This window comes from Rhinoderma darwinii, chromosome 11 (assembly GCF_050947455.1).
Source record: "Rhinoderma darwinii isolate aRhiDar2 chromosome 11, aRhiDar2.hap1, whole genome shotgun sequence".
NCBI lineage: Eukaryota > Metazoa > Chordata > Amphibia > Anura > Rhinodermatidae > Rhinoderma > Rhinoderma darwinii.
The window spans coordinates 100,507,513-100,522,546 of NC_134697.1; the positions used below are offsets into that span (position 1 = coordinate 100,507,513).

The 15,034-nt window shown below is 44.3% G+C and overlaps 1 protein-coding gene across 3 annotated transcripts in view; it reads right to left on the bottom strand.

The window, feature by feature from the left end:
* LOC142663505 (uncharacterized) overlaps positions 1 to 15,034 on the bottom strand; it is a 67,325-nt gene that overhangs the window by 32,720 nt on the left and 19,571 nt on the right. Inside the window, exons 7-8 of one of the 3 annotated variants that reach the window (XM_075842221.1) lie at positions 12,716 to 13,847; positions 3,147 to 3,161 (exon numbers count right to left, since the gene is read on the bottom strand). In XM_075842221.1, coding sequence (XP_075698336.1) covers positions 3,147 to 3,161; positions 12,716 to 13,847 — 1,147 coding nt within the window. Of the gene's footprint in view, positions 1 to 3,146; positions 3,162 to 12,560; positions 13,848 to 15,034 lie in introns of those variants that run through there. The other 2 variants (XM_075842219.1, XM_075842220.1) reach the window with 2 other exon arrangements.

The following is a 15,034-nucleotide window of genomic DNA, read 5'->3' on the forward strand; positions in this document are numbered from 1 at the left end:
AGAGCATATAAGTGGTTGCCAGCCAGGAGAATGTACCTTAGCCAGACTACAATCAGCTACTTAGAGATATATTATGGTTAAACTTGTAACATGTTTGATTGCAAAAGTATCAGCAGTTAAGAAAACAGCACAGGATATTAAAGTGCATGAGGTCCAGACCCCCCACCACCCAAAAAAACCGAGGAGGAAGGAAAAATTCAGAGCCACCTGTTATGTGACACTAAATGCTTCCACACCTGATACAGTTATCTGTCGAGCCGTAGCACAGCACCAAGGGAGGGAATTGTCCTAATAGTGAAACCTGTATTTCCCTAAATCTTCAGGTGTGTTCAGTAAGTAACGCTGTACACTCACCTATCGCTAGACACGTATACAGAGTACCCATCCCGAGGTGAATGGCACGTGGTGCCCTGATTTAGAATAGCTGACCAGAAGGAAGCCTCGGATGGATATTCTATTTATGTTCAATGTTCAAAAGAAGGGAATTGTCAAAAATATTTTAATATCTTTATATGTGTGAACCTAAGGCCGGGTTCACACTACTTATTTTCAGACGTAAACGAGGCGTATTATGCCTCGTTTTACGTCTGAAAATACGCCTCCAATACGTCGGCAAACATCTGCCCATTCATTTGAATGGGTTTGCCGACGTATTGTGCCGACGACCTGTCATTTACGCGTCGTCGTTTGACAGCTGTCAAACGACGACGCGTAAATTGACTGCCTCGGCAAAGAAGTGCAGGACAATTATATACATTATATGCAGGACACTTCTTTGCAACGTAATTTGAGCCGTTCTTCATTGAATTCAATGAAGAGCAGCTCAAGATTACGGTCATCAAAGACGCCTGGCATAATACGAGGAGCTGCATTTACGTCTGAAACGACGCAGCTGTTTTCTCCTGAAAACAGTCTGTCTTTTCAGACGTAAAAGACAGTTCTCGTGTGCACAGACCCTAAAAGTGCTTAATATGTAATATGTACTGCTATGGACAGGTGAAACTGGAGCTCACAGAACTGCTGACACAGCAGCCTACAGGGGGCGCTATTCTAAGTCTTGAGTTTATGACGTTGCATTCAGCTGTTACAAAGGCAACGTGAGAACGTGATGACATTGTATTTCTTATGGCTAAAGTTACAGACTAGAGAGGAGATTGGGATTCTGTATGTTACATATGTAGAATTATGAGGTTACCACCTACTCTCATTTTCCTATAAATAAAGATGGATCCGCCTCCTAGGAGCAGAGACTGTTTGAACACCAACCCTGCGGGTCATGGTCTCTCCGGCCGCCTCTCTCAGATCCACCAGTGAGAGAGAATTCATTCATTTGGAACTCAGACAAATGCAAATAATGTCCAACGTTAACGGACAAAGTAAATTCTGCAGCGACACTAACTTGTAGCAGAGCTGTATGTAACTTGTAGCAGAGCTGTATGTAACTTGTAGCAGAGCTGTGTGTGATGTGGGTAGCAGAGCTGTATGTGTATGTAACTTGTAGCAGAGCTGTGTGTGATGTGGGTAGCAGAGCTGTATGTGTACGTAACTTGTAGCAGAGCTGTGTGTGTACGATGTGGGCAGCATGGCTGTATGTGTATGTAACTTGTAGCAGAGCTGTGTGTACGATGTGGGCAGCAGAGCGGTATGTGTATGTAACTTGTAGCAGTGCTGTGTGTGCGATTTGGGCAGCAGAGCTGTATGTGTATGTAACTTGTAGCAGTGCTATGTGTGTGATGTGGGCAGCAGAGCTGTATGTGTATGTAACTTGTAGCAGAGCTGTATGTGATGTGGGCAGCAGAGCTGTATGTGTATGTAACTTGTAGCAGAGCTTTATGTGTCTGTAACTTGTAGCAGAGCTGTGTGTGTGTGATGTGGGCAGCAGAGCTGAATGTGTATGTAACTTGTAGCAGAGCTGTGTATGTAATGTGGGCAGCAGAGCTGTATGTGTATGTAACTTGTAGCAGAGCTGTGTATGTGATGTGGGCAGCAGAGCTGTATGTGTATGTAACTTGCAGCAGAGCTGTGTGTGTGATGTGGGCAGCAGAGGTGTGTGTGATGTGGGCAGCAGAGGTGTGTGTGTGTGATGAATAAGCAAAGCCATCCCACACGGTACAGTGCGGGCCTGTCACCATCAGCAGCGGGTGTCAGCTGTAGCTCCGATCCCCACTATTTAACCCCTTAAATGCCCACATTCAATAGTGACCTCAGCATCAAAGTGGCTAGACAGAAAGGGGAGGGGGCTCCCTCTCTGACCCCATTGCTGCATCCGCAACAAGATCGCAGGGCGTCTATGGGTTGCAATGGTAGCCAGGGCCCAACAAATAATAGGCAGCAGGTCAGTGTAGGACCTTGTTCACACGGCGCACAAAAAAACCCAGATGTGTAAACCCATGAAAAACGCTAGCGTTTAAAGTGCAGGCGGTTTTGAAAAAAACACGCGTCGAAAACATTGTGCATACGAGGTGTAAAAAAACCAAAACGTCATATACACTACAATGCGTTTTCCCATTGATGTCAATGGGAAGCTTAAAGCAAGTGTTTTTGGAGCGTTTTTCGATACACGCCGTATGAACAATACCTAACGCTCACAGGCATAATACATTGTAATATAAAGACAATTGTAATGAATTATATTAGTGATCGGGAAATGTTATATATGTCACTTAGTGGGACTTACAGGGGACCTGCCCCTCCCTCACACGTCTATTCTCATAAATACTTGTTTTGTGTATTAAATAACATTTTTAAAACATATTTTCATAGAAATCTGTGTTGTGTGTTCCTCTGTTATTCCTCCTAGAAATGTACGTATAAAGTGACAACTACAGTCTCACTCGGTCAGCACTACTTGGACAACGTCAGTTTGTGTAGTGACACACCCTCAACTGGTAACACCCAGTTGACAATTTATTCATACATTTCTAGGAGGAATAACATTTGAACAGCACAACGCAGATTTGCTCTGGAATTGCTATTTCATAAAGAATATAATATAATTATTTACTAAAACAGACAGGAGAGGTGGCCAGTGGTCTTTACAAAAAATTATGTTTTTTTCCCCCAAAACCTTTTTATTAGCCACAAGGCCATCTTCAGTGCTGCGTTAGGAGAGACGTTTCAGAGGAAGAGCAGCTCACACCTTCTACTATGGACATTCACCACTCTTTTTTATGGACTCTGCTGCACGACTTGTATCCAGTCATCGTGGCCGGCTCCACTCACCTCCTGGATGTTGTTGCCCTAGATCTGGACGATCGTTTAGTCCCGTAAGAAAGGTCCAACAACAGATCGTCAATAAATGCCCAATGGGAGGTGAGAACATGACTACACTACAGAATACCTGAGATGATATCTTACCTGCCCGGCCTGTTCACCGCTCCCCTGCTTGGTAGAACTACTTTACTCGCGAGTCTTATACCTATATATGCTAGAGGGATGACGATCCTCTGTTCTTCAGGAGACAGGAGTTTTTCTGTTCCTTTCCTTTCTCCTCCTTTCCCTTCCTCTCCTTTTCTTTCTTCTCCTTTCCCTTCCCCTTTTCTTTCTTCTCCTTTCCCTTCTCATCTTTTCCCTTCCCTCTCCTTTCCCTTCCCTCTCCCTTCCATTTCTTTCTTCTCCTTTCCCTTCTCATCCTTTCCTTCTTCTCCTTTCCCTTCCTTTTCTTCTCCTTTCCCTTCCTTTTCTTCTCCTTTCCCTTCCCTTCCTTTTCCTTTCCTTTCTCCTCCTTTCCCTTCCCTTTTTCTCCTTTCCTTTCTCCTTCTTTCCTTTCCTTGTCTTTCTCCTTTCCCTTCGTTTTCATTCTTCTCCTTTCCCTTCTCATCTTTTCCCTTCCCTTTCTTTCTTCTCCTTTCCCTTCAATTTCTTTCTTCGCCTTTCACTTCCCTTTCTTTTTCCTTCCTTTCCTGTTCTTCTCCTTTCCCTTCCCCTTCCTTTTCTCTTCTCCTTTCCCTTCCTTTTCTCTTCTCCTTTCCCTTCCTTTCTTCTCCTTTCCCTTCCTTCTCCTTTCTCTTCCTTCCTTTCTTTTACCAGTGCTGTTTTCCTCGTAATGTATCATTACTGCTAAAATCTGTAAAAGAATTTTGCAATTAGTTTTTATGGAAAAGAAGTCATTGTCTCTGCTGCAGTTTCAGGTTTTCTAATACAAAGCAGCCGCTCAGTGTTCATTCCGTCAGATGGTCTTTTTGGCAGCGAACTCTTATGTAAGCCCAATTCTGGTCAACTTTGATTTAATCAGAATTCGGGTCCTTTCACATTGGCCCGATATGAACGTGAAAACGAGTGGCAATCGTCAAGACAGCTCGCCGATCGTTTGCTTCTTTTGCATAGAACTGTGATTGGTAATGTATGGGGACGAGCGATGGTTACTACAAGCGATCGTCCCCATACATTTCCATCATGTCGGTAGTACATCTTCCGGTTTACATAGGAATATCTGCTGCCGCCTAGTGACCATTTTATTGGCCGCATAAACGAGCAGATTAGCCGACAAACGAGTATTTGATCGTTGCCCGATTTACAAAGGACACCGATAGGGAACGAGCGTTCATATCATTGGCCTGAGATTTACATAGTTAGGGAGCGTCTGCAGGTTAGAGACAGTGGTGTCTGGTCAGTGCTAACGGATATAGGGCAAGCTAGAGTAAGGGTCAGCTTGTTACCATCACCCATTTGTTGCCATCGTGTATGACATCTTACCATCCTCATCTGCAATAGGTAAGGTCACGGCTGTGGGGTATGCGGATCCATTGGGCAGCTCCGCCGTAGCGGAGTAGCAGCTGGTCAAACGATTTGGTACGGACACCGGATTTGGCATGGACACCGGATTTGGCACAGACACTGGACAATACTTGGCACGGACACCGGATTTGGCACAGACTCTGCACAGGACTTGACACGATCACTAGACACCGAACACCTTTGCAGACCAACAAAGTTGGATGCAATATTGATCAGGCAATAAGAAAGTGGGCAGAGTTCTTTTTAAAGTCCCAGGTGTGCTGGGATTGGCTAGGGGGTGAAGTTCCTGGTGCGCACGCTGGCCCTTCAAGACTGGGGACAAGCGCATGTGCACCCTACGGGATTCAGCCGGGGAGGAGAGCAGTGTGTGCAGTCGTCTCTGAAGGAGACACCCCCAAAGTCCTGAGGTCGCGGCTGCCGGTGAGTGGAGAATGCCGGCAGTCAGCGATGGCAGGCATTACAGGTAAGTTCCTGTTTGTCGTATTCCTATTGCCTGCTAGTATTATGACACATGCTACACGTTTCCCATTTCTTAAACAATCTGGTTGGTTCACAATTTGGTCCCTACTGTAAGTCCTTGAATAACGGAGTACCAGGAGATACAGTCATTCCCTAGGAAATGGGATTGCTACAAGTGAAGCCTAGTCCTGTCGTCTTATGGCCAGCCAGTGTCATTAGTCCGCTAGTACAGAAAAGGGGTTAAAGAAAACATCCCTTGCGGTCTAAGGTCAACTAACAATTTAAAAGTATATATTTTGGAAAAAATACATGTTAAAAACTGGATATAGGAAAGTGCTACTCAAAGGAAGGAAAAGCAGAAGAATAATAATGATCGGTAGATTTATTTTGCAAAGAAGGGAGACGCGTTTCAACGCAGAACCTGCGTCTTCATCAGGCCAAAAATAGGTAAAAACAAAGCTGAACACACATCTTAAATACACATGTGGATGAGGGGGAGGGGATCAAAGGAAAAAACCGCCAAACACGAGCAATCAATTACACAGACCACAACAGATGTAAACGACGTCATCAGGAATACAGTCAAAATGAGAGTAATGTGAGATATGTAAGAAGATGACGGATAAATGACAACCAGGGAGAGGCCGAGGGCAATGGGTGAAATAACGATATAAAGGGGGGAGAACGAAGACTCGAAAAGTAAAAAACAAACAAAATCTCACGGAGCGGTCACATGAACAGCGGGAATGGTGGACAGATATTTATGAATAGAAACATATAGAAATATAAAATGTTTTTTTAAAAACCGTGAAAAAATGTCGATTTTCGTGTAATGCCGATTCAGAGAGGTCATTAAGACCACCGGGTTGTAGACAAGACAATGTCAAAATCCAATAGTTCTCTCTCTGTTTGAGTCTACTAAACCTGTCATTATGAGTTGCTGGGATGGATTCCATAGGAGTGACGAGAATATTTCCAAATATTCCAATAGAAAAATGTAGTGAAACGCGGCTTTAGAAAACCATTCTTCACGTCATTATTTCTGCGTCGCAGTTGTTGGGTGGTTCTCCCCACATTTTAATAAATATATAACGTAGCTATTGCTGCAATTCATGTAGGTTTTAATGAGAAAAGACTCGTTAGTTCCAGAGGAAGTGAAGGAGCGGCAGCCATGTGTGATGTGACCACAACATAAAGCCCTCCGGTGGCCGCATCTGTAGGAGCCAATGACCGCTGGTAATGGGTGATGCATCTTTATCTCCAGGTGCTATAATGTTACATATGGTTTGTGATCTCCTATAGGTTATTCTAGGTTTTTCTGGCAGGATCTCTTTCAGGTAGGAATCGATTTTAAGTATATGCCAGTGTTTTTTTTATGATATTCATGCATGCATTAGGCCTCGTGCACACTTCCATCACCGTTTAGCGGCCGTTTTTGACGGTTCCGTGTGCCCGTTTTAGCGGCTGTGTGATTTCCGGGCGCCGAGCATGGTACTGTCCAGGGTGCTGAAAGAGCAGGGTTGTTCAGCGCTAATCACTGTCCAGGGTGCTGAGAGTTAATGGGCTGCACTGATCGGCGGTAACTCTTTCAGTGCCCTGGACAGTGACCAGCGCTGAAGAATGACCGTGCTCGGCACTCGCAAAATACAATTTATGAAATAAAAAAATCAGTTCATACTTACCCAGAACTCCCTGCGTTTTCCTCCTGTCCGGCTCCTGGGATGACATTTCATCCCATGTCACCGCTGCAGCCAATCACAGGCTGTAGTGGCGGTCACGCAAGTCTGGATGACGTCAGAAGGCCGGCCTCCAGGGATGACGCTTCATCCCAGGTGACCGCCTCTGCAGTCAATCACAGGCTGCCGCGTCATACAGGAAGGCTGGACTGGAGGAAGAAGAGGGACTCGTCACCAAGTCAACAACCGGGTACGTATGAACTGCTTTTATTTTATTTTTAATCAGCAGCCTCTTCTCTCTATCAGTGATTGATAGAGAGAAGTGGCTGCCGATTAGTGTAATATATCTGTAATTTACGTCTTCCCGCCCGGCCGTTGCTAGGCAACGGCTCCGTCACACACGGACGACACACGGACGGCACACGGATGCCTTCCGTGTGCCTTCAGTTTTTTTGACGGCCCCATTGACTTGCATGGGCCTCACGGTCACGGAATCTCGGACCAAAGTTGGACATGATCTACTTTTGATCGGAACGGAGCAACGGGACCGTCAAAAAAAGTGTGCATGGCCCCATTGTAATGAATGGGTCAGGGTGCTAGCCGTCATCATCATCAGCTATCAGCCAATCACAGAGCAGCTCAGAGTCTCTATCATTGGCTGACTGGGATGATGTAGTGTGCGTAATATTGAGAGACTTGTGGAGAGTTAGAGAGGGGGGTGGGTGGAGGCGAGAGAAATATTTGTTTTGAAACCCCCCATGACCAGAGTGGGCCCCTTCCTCCCTTTGTAGCAGAACAAGCTCTATGTTCACCCCTGGATGTACTATTATTCTTCAGCATGACAATGAACTCAAACACAAGATAGTAAATACTCAAATACTCCAAGGTAGTAAGGGAGAAGAACAAGGAGCTCACCACTGGATGACGGAGCTCCCACAGGCTACAAAAAAAGTACAAAACTGTCAAAAATCTATTGGAGGAGGCAAAGCAAGTCCTCCGAGATGCACAGACCAACCCACCGGCTGACGGGTCAAACACCCCAGCATATTTGTCAGCTCTTTTTCTGTCAATCGATATTTATATTGAGTTTCAATAGTTTTAATTAAGATTTTACAATTTTGTACAACATTTAAGCATTGACACGACTACAGGAAGTGACATCACACAGGTACGGAATAGAGAAAACATGTTACATATCCAAGTTCTAATCATGTGTCATAGCCACCATAGTGTCCAATAGAGTCGGCCGAAAGATAGAACCATAAAGAAATACAAAGTGGAGAACACAAGAAAGAGCTCGTCCGTTCTAGTCCCTTTATTAAAATAACAAAAAGCTAAAAGCAGAAGAGAAAAAGAAGGGAAAATAATATTACAAAATCTAATTACAAGAAAAAGATGGAGATAAGAGAAGAAGAGCAGGAAACCCCCAATCTAGACCTGGACCAGTCCCTGCAACCCAAACGTCGCCCCCTGTAGGTAGCCAATCCATGCCGATCAAACTGGATCAAACTACTCCTGGGAATAACAAAGAATAAGGGAAACTTATCCATCGCTACGGTCCATGAAAATTCTTGTTTGAATGAAGGCTTCATGGACTTGGCATAGCCACATGCTGGAGGAAGTACAACGAAACAAGGAGCCCCATGTACCGGGCTACCATACTGCTCTTGGCGTCATATTTATGTAGCCATTATCTTCTCGACATCAGCTCCATACATACGGTACTCAACGGAGAATGCCACCAAGTCAACTAAGGAATAGCCCTGGATTCAGAACACCCTTATCTCCCCATAAATCCACCATTTAAAGTGCATGGATCATTCTATTCCGCACCCTCTATAACATACGGAAGAATTGCGTGGATATATTTTGGGACGCTTTTCCCCTCAATGCAGCTGCAGCCCGGTCACAGTCACCATGCCTGCTGGCTTACAACACACCTCCCCCTCCTGCCTTCCACACTGCAGAGAGAGACCATCTGCTGATGCTGCAGTAAGAACAGGACTTTGCTAGCGAGAAAGTTCCCTGGTATAAGCGAAAAAGACTAAAAACCACAAAAAAAAATAGGGACTGTATTTAGCTGGTGTCTACATAATAAGGTTGCCTAACCCTCCGGTTCCCGGAGGCAGCCAGAACAGCTGATCGGCGCAGGGTCTGGGTTTAGGACCCCCATGATCATATACTAATGACCTATCAGTAAGAATAACCGCTCCATGCTCGAACAACCCCTTTAAAGCCTCAATACAATCAATCCAATTACTCACTTTTGTTTATAGTTTCAAGACAATGGCTTCCAATGTTTAAAAGTAAACTACTTGCTGTGGATAGAAATAATTAAAGGGGTTTTCCAATCCTTTTTTTTTTTTTTAAATCAATGCAATGTTCCTCTATTAATATATCAGTGCACTCTGACTAGCTTTTTCTTGATAATAAATGGTTTTAGTAACATTACTCCCTATTGTTTACCTTGAGAGGTTTGTTTTGCTCAGTAAGTTCATTCCTCTTCTCTTCCTGTGTTTCTCCTCCCTGCGTGCACTGCTCTAGTCCCAGCATGCAATGTGCATGCAGCAGTGCACTTGCTCCGCCTACTACACCCAGCTCTACTAACTTCTGCAATCTCAGTCTTCATTTTGGTGCTCTCATTCTATTACTGATGGCACAAGCTGAAATCACTGGATATCTGCGTTTTTAACCTCTTAACGCCGAAGGGCGGATATATCAGTCCTCTGCAGCTGCTAGTTCGCGCAGGAGGAGGGATATATCCGTCCTGTGATGGCGCGGGTACTGCCAGTGTACCCACGCGATCAGCGGCAGGAGCACGGCTGTTATACACAGCATGGCTCCTGCTGCAACTGCCGGAATCGAAGCGCGCTCCGATTCCGGCAGTTTAACTCATTAAATGCCGCTGTCAATAGTGACAGCGGCATCTAATGTGTTTGACAGAGGAGGGAGCTCCCTCTGTTTTATACTGACAGGCAATAATGCTTTGGTATACGAAGTATACCAAAGCATTATATATGCGATCGGCACATCGCATAGTGAAGTCCCATGGTGGGACTAAAAAAAAAATGTCAATCCGTTAAATAAAGTTGGTGAAAAAACAAAAAAAAAATTACAGTGAAAATCAAATAAAACTATTTTTTTTGCCCAAAAAGTGGTTTTTTTAAAGTAAAAGTGTCAAAACAAATCACACATACACATATATGGTATCCCCGCGATCGTAACCACTTGAACAATAAAATTAACACATTAATTAAACCGCTGGATGAACGGCGTCCAAAAAAACAACGGCAAAATTCGCTCTTTTCTCCCATTCCCACCATAAAAAATTAAATAAAAATTAATCTATAAGTCCTGTGTACCCCAAAATAGTACTAATGAAAACTACACATTGTCCCGCAAAAATCAAGCCCACATACGACCACATAGACGGAAAAATAAAACCGTTACCGCTCTTGGAACGCGGCGATGCAAAAACAAGTAATTTTTTTCTAAAAGGGTTTTTATTGTGCAAACGTAGGAAAACATATAAAACCTTTACATATTTGGTATCCCTGTAATCGTGCCGACCCGTAGAATAAAGGTAACATGTTATTTACGCTGCATAGTAAACGGCGCAAATTTATAACGTGAAAATCAATGCTGGAATAGCTGCTTATTTTCAATTCTCTCCTAAAATAAAGTTAATAAAAGTTAATCAATATATTGTAAGCATCTAAAAATGGTGACATTACAAAATACAACTCGTCCCGCAAAAAACAAGCCCTTATACGGCGATGTCGACGGAATAAAAAAAAAGTTACGACTCTTGGAATGCGACCGTGAAAAAACAAAAAATAATCCAAAAGGTCATTAACGCGCAAAATGGCCCGGTTTGAAGAGGTCTTGTGGTACCAAAACAGTGGAAACCCCCAAAAGGTGCACCCATTTTGAAAACTAGACCCCTTGAGGAATTCATTGTAGTTTTCTTGGGGTGCATGCGGCTTTTTGATCAGTTTTTATTATATTTTTAGGTGGCGTGGTGATTAAAAAACAGCAATTCTACTATTATTTTTTTATTCTATTTTTGTTACAGCGTCACCGTGCGCTATAAATGACATATTCACTTTATTCTGCGGGGCGATACGATTAGGGCTCATTTACACGAGCGTGTTATACATCCGTGCAACGCGCGTCGCAGGGACCTATGTTAGTCTATGGGGCCGTGCAGCCAGGTGCGTGATTTTTACGCAGCGTATGTCCACTGCGTGAAACGCACGACGTCCTATATTTGTGCGCTGTTCGCACATCACGCACCCATTGAAGTCAATGGGTGTGTGAAAACCACGCATGTCGCACGGAAGCAATCCAAACGGAGTGTCATAATGATGGCGGCTGCGCGAAAACCACGCAGCCGCGCATCATAAAGGGCTGACACACGGAGCTGTTAAGTGCCTTTTGCGCACGCAAAATGCACACGCTCGTGTAAACTCGGCCTTACGGTGACACCAGATGTTTATAGTTTTTTTATGTCTTATGGCGTTTGCACAATAAAATACGTTTTGTAAACAATCATTCACTTTTTGTGTTCCTTATTCTAAGAGCCAGAACTTTATTATTTTTCCATCAATAAAGCCGTGCGAGGACTTATTTTTTGCGTAACGAACTGTAGTTTCGATCAGGACCATTTTTAGGGACATGCGACTTTTTGATCTATTTTTGATACATTTTTTGGGAGGTGAAGTGACCAAACAATTGAGATTTTGGTACGGTTTATTATTATTTTCTTTTATGGCGTTCACCGCGCGGGATAAATAACGAAATAATTTTGTAGTTCAGGCCGTTACGGACGCGGCGATACCAATTATGTATATTTTATTTATTTATATATTTTTATTAATAAAAAAGGACTGATAAGGGAAAAAGGGGGATTTTTTTTAACTTTTATTTTCTTATTTTTACACATCTTTTTTTTTTACTTTATTACTTTGTCCCACAAGGGGACTTGAGGGCAGGAGGCCCTGATCGCTATTCTAATACTCTGCACTACATGCGTAGTGCAGTGTATTAGAACTGTCAGCTATTCACTGACAGCAAGCATAGTGGGTCCTGACTTTGTCAGGACCCATTAGGCTTCCGTCGATGGCATAGCCGGACGCCATTGTTTGGTGTCCGGTTGCCATAGTAACCATCGCCGGCCGCTATCATGTAGCAGGCCGGCCGGCGATGGTAACTTAACCCCTAAAAAGCCGCGATCTCTATTGAACGCGGCTTTTAAGGGGTTAGACAGCGGGGACACAGCGATCGGTCCCCGCTGTAGGAGCTGCGGCAGCTGCTGAACAAGACAGCAGCTGTCACAGCTCCTGCACCTGTCGGGAAGACGGCCGAAACGGCCGTTATTCCCGCAACTTCATATTCCGTCGCTAATTTATAATAATAAAATTATTATAATAATTTCACAGAGCATGCGCGGTGGAGTGTGTTAACCACGCATGCTCTAATGAGATAAAGAAGCACGTGGTACGGTTACGTCATTTGTGACGTAACCGTACAGTGTGAAAGCCGGAAACCGGAAGCAAGGCAGAAGACTAAATGGACGGGTCTGCACAGGAAGTGCAGATTTTGCTTCACTAAGGGGGCGGTGACGGAGGAGGATATAAGACGCTACAGCCATCTGATGAAACGGAAGTACATTGTAAAGTTATATCATTTTCATTGTTTTATTTAAATAAATGTAATTTTTTAGTTCCGGAATACCCCTTTAAAACGCAGAGAGTAGTGAAAGTGGGGGATCATCTACGAGCAGGACGGCGGACGTCAACATTGGATTCTAGTCATCTAACACGGAGCTGGTGTTCTCGTACTTATGAGATCTCTGGTGTGTGACAAGTTCAGGTTTCCTGGTAAAACATCTCCCACATACAGAGCACGAGAATGGCTTCTCCCCCGTGTGAATTCTTAGGTGTTTCCCAAGATCTGATTTCTGGGTAAACCCTTTCCCGCACTCTAAACACATGAAGGGCCTCTCTCCGGTGTGAGTTCTTTGATGGGTGACGAGTGTAGATTTCTGTGTAAAGCATTTGCCACAATCGGGACATGAGAACGGCTTCTCCCCCGTATGGATTCTCTGATGTTTAACCAGTTCTGATTTCATTGCAAAGCTGTATCCGCACTCGAAACATGAAAATGGCTTCTCCCCCTTGTGAATTCGTTCATGTCGAATGTGTTCCGATTTGTGTGTAAACCGTTTCCCGCACTGGGAACATAAAAACGGCTTCTCCCCCGTGTGAATTCTCTGATGTTTACCAAGTTCTGCTTTCCTGGCAAAACTTTTCCCACAATTTGAGCATGAAAATGGTTTCTCCCCGGTGTGAATTTTCTGATGTTCAACAAGGTTAGACTTCTGCGTAAAATATTTCCCACATTCGGAACATGAAAACGGCTTCTCACCGGTGTGAATTCTCTGATGTTTAAGAAAGTCAGATTTCTGCCTGAAACTCTTCCCACACTCAGAACATGTAAAGGGCTTCTCTCCCGTGTGGATTCTCTCATGTCGAACAAGTTCTGATTTGTGGGGAAAACGTTTTCCACAGTCGAAGCACGGAAAAGGCTTTTCTCCAGTGTGAACTCTTTCATGTCGAGCACGTTCCGATTTATGAGTAAAGCATTTTCCACACTCGGAGCATGAAAACAGAGACTTTTTCGAGTGCATTTTCTGATGGCGAAGCAAGAAAGATTTTGTTGTAAAACACTTGCTACATTCAGAACAGGGATAGGTTTTGCTCCTTCTGCGACCTGCACGTTGAGTTTCAACATACGACTTATCGGAAGAACGTTCCTCATGACGTGTTGGGTCAGGCGACTGATCGGTAGCCTCAAACACTTGAGGCGTAATGGAGGTTTCTTCAGGAGAATCTTCCGAGAAGTCGTTATCTTCACTTTTACAATCTGAGGATAACAGGAGCTGCTCATCTGAGATATTTCTGTTCAGACCTGCTAAAAACAGATCATTGCAAAAAGAATTATACATAAGTACATTACACTTAGGATGAGAAAAGACACGCGCCCATCAAGTCCAACTCTTCTCAGATTAATTGTACATCATTCAATGATAAATTATTGTAGCCTAAAAGCCATTTGACATTCGAGAAGTCATGCCTCCCAACCTTCCCGTATCCACAGTCCCAGATTATGGTCCATGTCCCATGCGGTCGGCGGCATGTCCCAGCTTAAACAGTATCTTCGTCCTTAGCATACTCCGAACCTCCCACTCCTGTCTCCAGGATTTCTCTCGTGCTGCACCAGTTCTCTAGAATGATCTACCCCAGACAATCAGATTAATTCCCAACATCCACAGTTCTACGTGTGCCCTGAAAACACATCTTATTAAACCGGCCTATAACATTCCCTAATCTCATGCCTTTCCCTGGCCCCCCTTTACATTAGTCATGAGAACTTGCCCCCCTCATTCAGCAGTCTCCCCTACACTCCCTGCACCCTAATACACGTCATGTCTGCCATAGTTACCGGCTGGTTATCGACTCCTGACGCTTTCTGTTACTACCCCATATGTATGAAAGATGGAGGACCATTGCACTTTTTACACTTTGTGTCCCCCTTATTTCCTCATAGATTGTAAGCTCTTGTAATCAGGGCCCTCACTCTTCTTGTATATATTAGCTGTGTCACTATGTAATGTCTGATATTGTCTGTACATGAACCCTCTACATTGTGAAGTGCTGCGGAATATGTTGGCGCTATATAAAGGTTATTGTTATTATAGGATGCAGACACAGTGGATAACAACAGTGGAGCAATGAGACGTTGGTTTCCTGCTTCACCCTTCCCCCTGTGCTGCCGGCCGTGAGGAGATTCAAAGACCCGCAAAGGGAACACCTCTATTTGTCATGGGAACGGTACTACGTGAGTAATTATTATATTATTTTTATGAGGCATTATACCGTGGAGAGGCACTGTGGGGGCACGATGCTGTCTGAGGAGCCACTGTGGGGGCACGATGCTGTCTGAGGAGCCACTGTGGGAGCATGATGCTGTCTGAGGAGGCACTGTGGGAGCACGATGCTGTCTGAGGAGGCACTGTGGGGGCACGATGCTGTCTGAGGAGCCACTGTGGGGGCACGATGCTGTCTGAGGAGCCACTGTGGGGGCACGATGCTGTCTGA